Below are 14337 nucleotides of genomic sequence, written 5' to 3'. Positions count from 1 at the left end.
ATCAATAAACTGTAGATAAAATATATCTTGTTATACGTATATATTGAACGTAATCATAAATAAATATATTAAATAACACAAATAAATACATAAATAGCATAAATAGATTTAAGGTTACCCTTATACACACAAAGAGCAAAAGATTGTAGAATATTAAATAAGCTGATTATTATTATACTGAGCTGATCGCTAATTTGAAATGCATTACAAGAGGCGAGGCGAAAGTTTTCAAAATTTATAAGCACAAAGTGATACTAAAAAGATTTTTCAGATGACGATAAAAATATTATGTTAGTAGACATAATAATATTTTAACCCTCGTAGCCTTGAATGACGATCCCAAAGAAACGTAAGCGCGAATGCCACAAAGCGGCTTAGACAGTCCATCAAGTAGTTTTCCTTTTTTATTTTTTATTTTTATTTTAAAGACGTTATATTTTGAAGGCAAGAAATCTGAATGATAATTATTTTCTACAAAGAGATAGAAGCATAAAAGTGTTGGGTGGTACAATTTTAAATACGTAAAAGTTATATGCTAGTTAATGTCATGCTAATATTAGGGCGGGGGAAACGATTAGATTTATTATGTCTGGTTTCCAAATTAAATCCTCAGAAGTAATGATAAATAAGGAAAAAATTATTCGAATATAATTAAAGTATAAACTAGTGGCATTTTGTGATATATTTTATTTTTTGAATGTAATGCATTACATATTTGGATAAATAAGTGATACATATTCTAATACATATTCACTAGAATAAAAAAGGGTTCTTGTAATCTAAAAGAAAGAACGATTATTGATTTTTTTCAAACCGGTATCGATCGTTTGTTGAGCAAAAAATACGATTATAATATGTCTGAAACTTGAATATAAAATTAAAAAACAGTCATAAAATGCAATCAAAATGCATGCTGCCTGGTAGTATTGTTGCTATAATCCGAAAATAACTCTGATACTCAATTGCAATGTACCATAATATTACAGAACCGATTTTTTTCAAACCGGTATCAATCGTTTGTTGAGCAAAAAATACGATTATAATATGTCTGAAACTTGAATATAAAATTAAAAAACAGTCATAAAATGCAATCAAAATGCATGCTGCCTGGTAGTATTGTTGCTATAATCCGAAAATATCTCTGATACTCAATTGCAGTGTACCATAATATTACAGAACCATTTCATTCTAAACAATATATGTTGTTATTTAAATCCTCTGCTTATTATTAAAAAGCAACATTAATCCAAACTGATTATGATAGGGACTGCACTCTCAGTTGAAATAAACAACAACGTTTTTGTAAGATTTTGAAAGAAAAAGTAGATAAAAATTTGTTCTTCTTACAAGAAAAGTTTTTAAATTAAAAGTAAGACAATAAAAGTTGTTTAAGTTAGCAAAAAAAAAAAAAAAAAATGTGATGATAGTTATAGAAATATAACAGCGGTCCTATTAGCACAAAAATATTATATATTATTTTTACAATATTGGTTGTTATTTTGAATATTGTTCAATGTCGTGAAAATTTTGTAGCAGTACTGTAAAACGTCTTGAATTATTCAGAGAGGCGTCTTAATGCTCAGTTATATTTTAGAAATTTAGTTTTCTTCATTGATTAGCCGTAAGAGGTAACATGGATAAAGGAATAATAAAAATTAACAAAAAATAATTAAAATTCTAATTTTTATTTTACTGTTGATATTACAAAGCTATGAAATCGAAACTTAAACTCATAAAGCAACGACTAAGAAAGCTGTATGCAACTGAATTATAGTAATTGATCTGATTGAAGATTTTAAAACCATCTTGATTTTTTATTCTTGGACAAACATATTTGAAAGTGAAATATTCATTGTTATTTCAGCTAATTTTGAAACGTATTTTCTTTGAAAATATGAAAGTAATTATAAATGATGCAGTTCACTTTGAAAAAACTAGATGGCAGTCTGTTTTGTTTACAATCGTAACTTTGCGGAACAGTTTAACTTCAACAGCTGGTGGAAATAGCGAATTGCCACGATTAAAATCAGGTGCGGAGAAAGGTTTAATACGTCACAAAAAGGAATGCCAACAATGTTTAATTTCAGGACAGCTATTTCAAATAAAAATTCCATCTACGATTTGACATTTTAAATGTTTGACAACCTTGAATTCTCGAGTCAAGTGCGCGTGATAAAAATCAATTTGAATAGCAATTGAAAATTGTAAAATGGTTAATTCTACACTTAGAACTTTTATACTTTTCTATAACTATAAGAAGCTAGATGCTATTCTCTAAAATATAGGTAATATGGAAATGAATGAGTGAAACAGAATTGGTGAACAAAACATCCTTATAAAAGCTAAACAGATGATTCGTTTAATTAAGAACTTGTTATTTTGCTTAAAATCAAATATTATCAATTCAAAATTTACTTGATTAGCGGAAGAATTTAGAAGTATCTTATTGAAAATAAAATGAAAAAAAAAAACTTTCTCAGATCGACGCAGAATTATAAGTTCTTTAATAATGTATTTACTGTTTCGAAAATTTGGTTATCAAAATTTCCCCTCTAAATATTTTGATCATTTGTTGAAAGTTGGATACTTTTTAGTAAAAAATAAATTTTGAAGGAAAATGTATAGTTAATTTATTTATTAAAATACGATACATTTTTTAGTTTCGCCTAAACAATTTCTAGTATTTCTTTACCATTTATACGAATGGATTGTAGAAGCCTAAGCCATTAACGTAATTATTTTGCATTCATTAAATAGTTTTTTTAATCAAGAAATATAATTATTCAATATTTGAAACTGAATAAAAAGTTATTGAATGTCTTTTCTCATTTTATGAATAGCATTCATTCATAAGGAAATCCATTTCAGTAAAATATCGCCTTTTTCTCAACAAAAATTAAATTTAAATTAGTTTTAATTAATTATTATTTTATTTTATTTATTTATTAATCTTGGCTTTCACCGACAAAAAATATTTAGATGGCAAAACTGATGCTTTAATTATTTATTTTTCAAATTAATATCAAATTAAGATAAATGAAAGAACATTAAGGGTTTAACTATTTTCTTACTAATTAACTTATATCATTATACAAGACGCTCTGGTATAGGCATTTCTATGAAGACTACTATTATAAGAACAACATATGATTATTACTAAATATGCTCCACTGTTGATAAAATTTTGCTTTTATCAGTTCTTAAATTTTACTAAGCTTGGCGCACTGACATCTTTCTTTGGACCTCTTTTTGTAGAAGTCAGCAAGTACAAGGCATTGTTCAGTACACCAGAACTACAAACATACCTCAATTCAGTGCAGTGGTCAGTGGGGCAAGGGGTGATATGGTACCTTTTTATCAGCCTTAAAAGCATTGCGTTTTGCATTTATACACTTTTCAAAGCTAAATGTAATGAAAATATATATTGCCATGTCCTTGGAGCCTTTACATTTGCTAAGCCATTAATGACAATGGTAGGGGATTCATATAATGCTTAACATAGCTGTCACTTAACATAGCTGCGCCACAACCATGTTTGGACTTTTGTTTGGGGTTTCATTAAACTGATAATGTATTATAAAAAAGTTGTTACGAATTGAAATTTTAAATGTTTTAATTCAACGTATATTTGAGCATCTCAAATTGATACTTGGAAAACGATCTATTACCATTTGAATGTCATAATGGCGTCTGAAAAATACCTGATTAATTAACCTATTAAATACAGTGTAAATTTATGACTGATGTTGTATGTTTTTCTCAGTATGAGATATTGCTTCCCATTACGCTTGGACATTCGACATTTTATCTTAAGGATTTCCATATTTCTGAACTGAATAAATATACAAAATTGTAATGAAAAGAAAATAGTTCATATTCTAACCTTTTGAATTTCAAGTGACTGAGAAATTGATTTTGATACTAATTAATCAAAAATCAGCTCCTAAACATCGAGCTAAAATCTGACAAATAATTTCAATGAGAGATCGAAATTTAAGAATTGAATCTCCAATAAACCAAAAATTCTGTAATCCGAGGATGTTTTAGTCCCAAACATAACACCCAAACATCCTATTCAACTGAAATAGTAATGTTTGACTCGTTATCAAAAAAACAGGAACTAGAAACCTTTTTTTCTTATTATATTTTTCATCAATATGAAATTTAGACTCGAAAAGAATAATAAAAAATCATAATTACTTCGAGCTATACTCATTAAAGCTACTTTCAAGCTTTTTTTTTTAAAAATTAAATGTGAATATTTAGTTTTCATCATATTTTGAATGGAAAATGATTTAAAAAGCCACTAAAGAAGTTAAGGCATATTTGGTGACGTAGTAAGAACAAATGGCACTTGAAGTATATTTACTTTTTTCGCCTTATCTCTGAAAATTGTTCTTAACTCATCGATGTTTAAACTTCACGACGCCCCCTTCTCTTAAGACTGTGCTCGGGGTATCCCCCCCAATTGCAGCGCTTCTGCATGTGGCATTTTTCAGAAAGACATTTGAAAGCAAATTAAAAATTTAGTAACTGTTCATATATACAAACACAATTAATACTATTCACAACGCAATATTTAACTTTCATTTTGTCTGCATAAATAACATTCAGGATGAAATTTTTTTTTTTATATATAAGCTAATAGCTATTTATTTTCCATAATTATTCATCTCCATAATTATCCATCCATAATTTTCCACAATTATCCATCTTCAGCATCTCCATTCATTTAATTCTCAATGGCATAAAATCGACATGCATGCATACTTACGCTAAAACAGGCTTGCAATATGTTTGCATTCGCTGAACGACTAAATCAGCGATCAGACGACGATCTTCCTCCTGAGTCTCGCCCAATAAAGTCATAGCAGAAGTATTCACCTAGAAGAAACAAAGTAAAACGTCAAGAATATGGGCAAGAAATTTTAAGCCTTTTTTTTATGGACAATTTGAATCAACGTTTTCATTTTTGAAATTTGAAATTTCAAGCCGCTATTACTATAGATATTTATGGTTGTAAAAAATGATGCCTTTATCGTTGGCGAATTATCGAAGATCAAATCTTTTTCCAGCTCAAATATTAAGTTAATTTAACAACACATGTCTTGTATATGATTTGAAGGAAATTTAGCAAGAATCTTACATGAGACTTTGAAAAATGGTTTACTTATATTCCTCTTAAATATGTTATTAAAGATTGAAATAAATACCTTCTTTTGTCATTAATTCATATTTCATTAATAATTAACCATGACAATGATGAATAAAACTAACAACTTGTAATTTATACATGGCAGGAGAACGTGCTAGCCTAAATGGATGTATCTTTCGTAAAAGTCCAATTTCCATTTGAATTAAATGGCTATAATTACCATTTACATAAAAAGTAAAAGCAGCCCATCATTCTGAGAGTTATACATAAAACATTTCTAATCAACATTGGACATATGTTATTTTTTTATTTTACTAAAACAAAAGTCTTATATAATGATTTTCTTAGTATTACCGATACCAGAAAACAGAATTGGATTTGAATCAAATACTTTTTGGCAATCAGCCATTGAAGTTCCATTTGGCAACCTTTCAGAAATAGATTACAGATCAGGTTAATTTCTAGTTGAAATCTTAAACCGTTTAAATGAGACCAACAAAAATCATAAAAAAAAGAATAAAAATTATCCCAATACTATGAAACGCTGTAATATTTATTCATTAAATTATAGATTTTAATCATCTTTGCTGGTGACCTTCTAGTGGCTATCGCTCACATAAAATTTAGTAATAGGCATTTCAATTTCAAGGGTTATTTATGCCGGTTGATGTTTATAGTTGCCCTTGGGTGGCCACCTAATGCACTAAACGATAGAATTGAATTACGATTAAGGAATATAGCATGAATCTTGACCCGAAGGAAGAGACAGAATCAATGACTTACCTCACAATGGCGAAACTTTTTCATTCTTTGTGCCAGGTAAAGTAAAAAAACTAATAAAACACCTTACTATTTTATTAGAACTTACCAGTTCCAAGTCGACTAGATCATTTTTGCTGATTCTTTTTATAATATGTAGGCACGCACTGCTCAACTATTTTATTATTTCTACTAGAACTTAATTTTGGTAATTTAAGTTAATAAATAATAAAGAAAGGGGAGAAAGAATAACGACGCTAAATACTTTAAATGTGAACTCGGTACCGCTAATTTAATTGCGGGTTTCTTTATCAGCAATTCATTTACTCGATTAATCCATGACAAACTATGAGGAAAGAGGCTTTCATGGTGAATTTTTCTTTGTAATTTTCTCTCGCTCTAAGCGTCTGTTATAATTTAGATTAAAGATAGTGATAAAATTATGAAGAAAGCTTAGCAACGTGATGCAATAAAGCGAAGAGTTTAATTTCGTATCAACCGGTAATCAACTTGGCACTTGAAAAAGTTTTGCCTTGTGAGGATTGTAATGATGGAGCGTGCCATTAAGCGCAGTGTTTAATTACTTACTTCAATAATATGTTCCCTTCCATCTTTTCCTTGAATAGCTTCAACAGCACAGATATCCAATCCTCCAAACAGTTCAGACACTTCATCCACCCATTTCTTGTATCGTTCCGTCATAGGTATCTGTTCCAACATTGCAGAACCCATATTTGCTTTCCAGTTGCCAGAAATGGATTTGCGCCTAAATGTCATAAAATGGAGCTCTAAATAAATAAAATAATTACTTCCTCTTCTTACCTGCATATCAATGAAAATATCCAGTGGGCCCGAACTTTACTAAAGCAACTACGTTATGAAGAAAGATGGTATTTATAGTCAATGACAAATCAAGTTCTTATAAGCATAAGATCTTGAACTTAATCTTCGTAATGTTGTTTGATATTCTGAATATCGGACCATATGAAGAAGATATCGTAACAATGTTGTTGGGCTTTTTGTACTAATAGAATTGACAGTATAGAGTGTAGAAAGTTATGAACGACAACATCAACGGGGTATGACGTAGTTTGTGTTTCTGTTTAGTCTATATAAAGAATATTATAAAATTAAAAAAAAATTAATTTGAAGTGCAGTATATCGTTACTTTTGCCGTGATGTAATCACGTGCATTTTATTTATCGTTCACGTACTGTCGAGTTTTCATGTTTTTGGTCATAATGTCACTTTATATGTATATCTCGAAGAGTTTGCGCAGTCTGTTTTTTTCCATACAAAATTATACTAAGAATGAAATTTCGTAACAAATTCCCATCCAAAAGCATGTTATATAGTAATTTGAAAAAAAAAAACTATGCAAGAACAGCTGGAAAATATAATGTATATATTACTTTTTGGCACCACTAACAATATAAGTTGTTAAACAATAGGCTCATAAATTGACTGTAAAATGGGAATCATACACTTTCCTCAGCATACAAAAACGTAAGTTTCAAAAATATGACTAAAATGGCACAAATACATACGATATGACAGATTGTATTAGAAAATAAGTAGAAGAATTTTGTGAGAACAATTAAAATATATCTCTTACCGAATTGAAAACATATTTCTGAAATTACTGAAATAAAATTGAAATTTCTTGATTGTTTTCTTACTGTACTAGTAAATAGAAGTAGTAAAGAAAAAAATGTTTCAATAATTACTCTTACTTTTTCATATATGATTTTATCCCAGTTACAAAAATAATTTTCAAAAATCTCATTGTTTGGAAAAATGCATGGTAAAATATGGTAAAGAATTTCTGAAAAGTTTTAAGCAACTTAAAATTTGTGAATGCTATAAATAACAGAAATTCAAACGATGTACTATACAGTGGCAGGACAGTTTTACACATTTGATTTCAATATATATTTAAAACTTCTGTGTTTGTGCTTGAAGAAAGCATAATTTATAGAACAAACAAAATTTGATTAGAATTTTCAGAAATGTTTACTCATTCTTGTTATCTTGCTTTATAATTTCAAAGCTCTTACAAATATTTAACAATAATACACAGCTTTAAAGTTATGGTATATGAAGACAAAACCAGGTTGATATAAATATATTACCCCCCCCCCCTCCAAAAAAATATAACAAGTAGAAAATTTACCAAAATGTATTAAAAGAATGAAAATGGCGCTTTTGATTGGGTTATATTTTGGTATAAATTTTACAGACATTCTGAAGTTCTAAGAATATAACTGAAAAATACGATCAAAATGCCTGCACAGGGTTTAATACGTAATATGTGCTTGGATCTAAAAATAAAGAATTCGCTATTTTTATTTTTAAAAAACGTGGATCATAAAACTATTCTATAAGCCATACGATCACATTTTCTGTCATATTCTTGAATAATTTATTTGAATAATTTTTTCTAACCGTCGAAATCATTGTAAAAAGATCTCAGTAGCTCCAATACAACAAGAACATCCATAAATAAATATATTGAAAATTTTAAAGTTTTTATTTGATTTTTATAAAAATTTTATAGGCATTTGTTTCACTCGAAAATGTATACAGTTTCTGCATCAATACCGGGTGAGTAATCTAAACTGTCAAACGAAAGGGAGTGACAGAAGAGCACGTGTGGATCATAAAAAATTACGGCAACCCTGCCATGTTTCTTACCGTTTGCCAGTTATGGCGGCCAAACTTATTATGCTACTTACCGAGAAAAAAAATCCTAATTTAAAAACGTGTTCGACAGATTTATAGGTAAAATAAGCCCATATTTTAAAAGAATAGAGAAATTCCTATAAGATGAGAGAACTTTCACTAGGATATCTGGATTTAAAGCCAACTTATCAGTTCCAAAGTTTTAGAGAAATGCAAATTCGAATTGTTGTCAAAATGTTTAGTGTTGAATATTACAAATACCGTTCCAGCTACAATATGCCAAATTTATCAAAAACTTGTCCATTCTATCAGCTTTCGAATGAGTCTAAAATAAATTATATCGGTGTTCTAATTTAAGCGAAATTTAGTCTTTCGCTTGCAAAGCATTTTTGAATTCGGCAATCTTCGAAACAGAGAATAGTCAGATAGTCCTCAAATAAAAGGATGGTGAATAACGGAATGAAAGCAAATCCGAAGTTATGAATTTTTTCGGATATGAAGATATTTGACAGTTTATTTCCATTGAGTGTTTAACTTAAAGAAAATGACAATTTCCTTATTTAGCTTTAAGATTTGCTTTCTTGAACCTTATTAAAATAGCAGGCTTAAGATGAACAGGAAACTAAGAGCGACTGTAGTACCTCACCAGATTTCTTTTTTTGACCAACACCGATTTCAGGGATGAATAGCAAACGAAAAATTAAATACCTTCTGATCTAGAAAACTGATATAGTTTATTGTAGGTTCGTTCGAAAACTGATGGAATCGCAAGTCTTTGGCAAATTTGAAAATTTGAAGCCAGAACGGTATTTGCGGTATTTAACATTAAAGGTTTTGCCACCAATTGGATATTGCATTTCTCCAAGGTTCCGGAGCTTGTAGCTCGGCTTTGAATACAAGCATTCTTATGAAAATGGGGTCATTTTACAGGATTTTATCTTCTCTTTCAAAATATATGTTTATTTTTACGTGTAGGTTCTTTCAAAACTTTTTTAAGTCAGGAATTTTCTCGATTGATAGCTTAATCGTTTCATTCACCGTAACATGCAAACAGCAGGGGATAGAACAGAACTGCGATAGTGTAATGATCCTCATGACTCTTCTGTCACCTTCCTTCGTTTGTCAGATTAGAATAGAATAAACTCACCTGGTATATCTCCATTTATATAGATTTATTAGCTTAAGTCAAGGCAAGATATACTGGGAAATTTTCGAAAAACAACAGATATTTAAGAAATAACTAATTTACTTACATAAAGGCGCGGTAGTTGTTTCCAATCTTTTGTATATGGATATCGTATTTAGCATCAATGAATGGCTCAACGACACAATACATTTTACTGACGGCAACAATGCTTGCAACATCTTGAAAATCGAAATGATTTTCCACCTTCAGTTTTCCAAGACCACCGTGAGCATGGCCAATCTTCACAACACTCGGATATTTAACTGCAGTTAACTGAAAAGAAAAGAAAACATCCAATTAAAAAAATGAACTCTAGCATCCATCTAGCATTCAATATTACATAAAAAATTCATCTGTAGCATAAGCATCATTATAAAATTATTAAAGTTTACACAGTTTTCTTTTTATTAAATTTATATACTATAACACCGGCAGTTCGACTTAAGCCCATATCTAGTTTAAAAAGCCACATACTAAAATAAAAGTGGGGGGGGAGGGTAGTAATCGTTTCAGAAATATTAACTGCTACTGATTATCTCAGTACTATTGAAGCTGTAGCAGCGCATTCTCGACCTGAACAGTTACAATAAATGGCAAGTAAGTGACGAATACGTTGCTCTTTACAATTTTTTTTATTCTATGTCTTGTATATATTTTTGAAATTTATGTATGAAATATCCGTATATAACGTAACCTTACTAAAAATTATTACATTAATACTAATCATAATACTAATTACCCGAATTTTAGCTGAGAGCAAAAAAAATTTGTGGTAGTAGCATAGCGAAGGTAAATGCCACTTGGGACAACATACTTTCTAACCTTCCTTTGCTGGTCTTATTAAGCTCTTAAAATTTAATAAATATAATGTTTTTGAGAATACATTTTTCCTTCCTTTGCTGGTCTTATTAAGCTCTCAAAATTTAATAAATGTAGTTTTTGAGAATACACTTTTTTTATTAATTTACGAATAAGTAGAAACAATTTTTGTTACAACTATCTTTTTCATTCATTTATTTATAATTCATTCTTTTAAATATTATAGAAACTTTTAATTAATTTCTCTCAAATCCACTTACGTTCCCTAGAAATAAACAGTCCCTCTTTCCTTAGTCGTATTTGGCTTTTATAAATATTATAAGGACGGTTTTCAAAAACACACTTTTCATTAGTTTATGAAAAGAAGAAATTATTTTTATTTTAAATATCTTCCAGTTTTTTGTTTTTAATTTGATATTCAGAACCTTCAAATCAATGTTTCTCAAACTCATAGCCAGATGGTGCCATTTAAATTTAGTCAAAATCTAACTAAAGAAATCGATTAACTAATAATTTAATCACAGAAATAATGTAGTGTATCAAGAATGTATCGACTGTGATATTCAATCTTTACAAATGACTATCTACCAAGTTACATAAAAATGCATAAAAACAAGAAATAAAGTTTGTAATATTTAATCTGTGGAGAACGCGACGAAACATGGTGTTTGGGACATCGATTTTCCCTTGTAATCCTCGTTAATAAACTCTCCCTGTGCTGTTAGTAGGGCATGCTGGTAGTGATTACGGTTTCATCTGTAATGGGATTTAGACCCTCGCCAGAGATCAAATAGAGATTTTTTATTTATTTTACAGTTAAGTTTTCTACAAATTTTATTAAAAAAAACTTATGATACTAAATGTATTTTGAAATTATGTCATTCAGCTTGAAATTTTACGAAAAGAAAACGGATGCAGTCTCGAATAATTAAATCACGTGGAAACTTTTAATACTGTTGTCATATATTGACGCAATTACTTTTATTCTTCGTATGGTGTTAAAATAATAGAGTAGCTTAATTTTTAACGTTATTTTGTCATTTTAATACTTATTAAGAATTCATATGGAAACACAGAAACCGAAGATCGAAATTCTATTCCCATGCAATAATAAGGTAATAAAGGAATCAGAAATTATTTACATTAATATTTTAAATATTAATTATAAATATTAATTATAAAACAATCTTACGTTAAAGTAAATTTCAACGACAAAGTTTTTTAAGAACTCTAAGTTTTGTACTTTTAGGTATTATGAACAAAGGCATTTTTTATTCATAAGTAAATAGGTTCACGTACATGTGATTATACATAAAATGAGCAACATATTTTTAATTTTGAAATCCATTGCTCATCTTGCAATGGAAGATGAGCAATCGAAGGTGAAGGAATGCAATAGGTGAAGATACAGTTCAGAGTAGGATGATGTGCAGTTAGTTGTTAAATGACATGCGCAATTACTTTTGTCATGTGGCTGTGACGTGATGATAATTGGCTCGGAAACACTAGAGATTTTCAGAAAGAATTTAAATATCGAGATGTGTACAGTGGCTTTGTGAGGTAGATAATACCCAGTAAGTATGATTACGTCCTCCCCAGTCATCATCATAGGATTAGCAACAATAAATGGAGTTCGGGCATAGCATTATTTTTTCGCCTTTAGCATAGCATTATTTTTTCGGTCTTTAACTGCTTAAAGACAGAATTATTTTTATTTTCATGCGTATACACAAAAACGAAGAACGAATTAACTCGCGTTACATCTTTAAGTGGTTAAAAATTAGCATAAACTTCAGGGCGGCCTTCTTTGAATCGTACTTGAGACATCTATAATTCCCTTGCTCCCTGATCGCTACGTCACTTGATGCACTTTAATGGTGGAAACATATTTAAATAAGTCTTTTCCTTTTTCCTTTCTAAAGCAATTAAAATACTTCACATTTTTTAGCTTTATATTTTGCACAGTTTCTCCTTTCTAAATTAAATCAAAATTAAACTAAACTTTTTAGCCATATATATTTCTATTTTGAGCAGTTTCTACTTTCTTAAACGATTCACAGTAGCATTAAACTTTACAACTTTATATTTTACCTTTTATTTGAATCTATGAATAAAGTAAATTAATGTTTTTAAAAAAATGACGCGTGGGCTTATGCGACATTATTTTTGCTAAATCATTGATTTTTCTTATGATGTAAATTATAAAGTAACTAAGAATTGAACAAAACAAGTTGTAGAACATCTCAAATCAACGGAAAATGACCATGTGCTTCCTTCCTCCAACTTTTATGCATTCAAAAATGTCATCAATCACTAGTTTATTCTTTTCAATATTTTGTCACCGTTGAAAATCCACTCACGATTTTATGTGTAGGCAATCTACCTTTGTACCATTTCAACCTTTCTCAATGTCATAGCGGTCAAATGGAAAATAGTAAATTTTATTAAATAAAATTTTTGATTATTATTCATTGAACTTGAATACTTTTTCTTTTCATTGTAGCCTGAGAAAAATTTCCTAGAAACAGAACAAGTTGTAAAAGAAAAAGGTGCATATTTTACGCTGACTAGTTTTAACTACAGCATTTGAACCAGTTTAAGAATTTCAATAAAAAGAAATAATTTAATAATATTACTTTTCGAGCAATGCTACAAGGATAATTTATTGTACAGTGTTTTTAAGAAAATGAATGTAGTAATGGTTTAATTTTTAGTAAGTTTTTAGTAATTAATAAATTTGCATACAAATTTTCAGATGTTTATTTTTGTAATACTTAAAAAATTTTACAGACCACCTGACACGATGTCGTATAAGTGAAGAATCCAAATAGATGTCTGTGTGGAAATTCTATTGAGTGACATACGGCTTTTTAATAGGACATACAGAAAAAAAAATACAGAATAATAAAAATACAGAATTAAAAATAAAAATAAATAATAAAAATACAGAATTAAAAATAAAAATAAATAATAAAAATACAGAATTAAAAATTTTAAGATTTCAAGACAAAAGACTGTATGATAACCCTAAAGTTAAGATGTACAGAAAAAAAAATAGATATCATCAATTCTTTTCCCAGAGACGTAACAAACAGACATTATTCCAAAATTGTTTGATAAGATCAACTCATCAAGCTATATTCATTGATGTAGAAAATTTTAAAAATTCTTCACTCATTACTTTAAATATATTGATTCACTCTTCCCAGATTCGTGCAATATAAACAAAAATAAAACAGAATAATACAGGCAAAATCCTATTTCATCGCTGGAAGATAAAATTCAAAGATATTAATTAAAAAATTTCTAATCTTAAAATTCAAGTTCAGACAGTTCAAGGGTATTTTTATTGAAAAGGGTTTTTAACGAAGTGTGTAGTTGAAAAAGATTTTAATTTTCTAAGAGTTTCAAGGCTTTTTTCCTTCAAGAATTATAGGTTTTATTTTGCTTCTTATTTTTGAAGATCTAAGAGATGTATTAAATATAACTTCGTAAATGGAATTTTTAATACTATATTTCATATGCTTTTAGTTCATAATGATTCTAGGGTTATTAGTTCAAATTAATCTACCTCAGCGAATGAAACAGGTTTCAATTTGGAGATTAAATTTTGCATACTTACGAATTATATATACCTGGAAACTTCAACAATTTAAAGGATTATACTAAAATTAGATTTTAAAAGGTAGATATACTTTAATATTATTAAATGCAATTATTAACGCAATTTATGTGT

At 28.8% G+C, this 14337-nt stretch overlaps 1 protein-coding gene across 3 annotated transcripts in view; it reads right to left on the bottom strand.

Moving 5' to 3' along the window:
- The window catches only part of LOC129960003 (synapsin-like), a 415673-nt gene that overhangs the window by 22600 nt on the left and 378736 nt on the right, over positions 1-14337 (bottom strand). For all 3 annotated transcript variants that reach the window (XM_056072983.1, XM_056072982.1, XM_056072984.1), the window contains exons 9-11: positions 9850-10055; positions 6503-6680; positions 4775-4884 (exon numbers count right to left, since the gene is read on the bottom strand). In XM_056072983.1, coding sequence (XP_055928958.1) covers positions 4775-4884; positions 6503-6680; positions 9850-10055 — 494 coding nt within the window. The remainder of the gene's footprint in view (positions 1-4774; positions 4885-6502; positions 6681-9849; positions 10056-14337) is intronic.

This window comes from Argiope bruennichi, chromosome X2 (genome assembly GCF_947563725.1).
Source record: "Argiope bruennichi chromosome X2, qqArgBrue1.1, whole genome shotgun sequence".
NCBI lineage: Eukaryota > Metazoa > Arthropoda > Arachnida > Araneae > Araneidae > Argiope > Argiope bruennichi.
The sequence above is the reverse complement of the archived record's forward strand: the minus strand, read 5'-3'. Positions and strand labels throughout refer to the sequence as shown.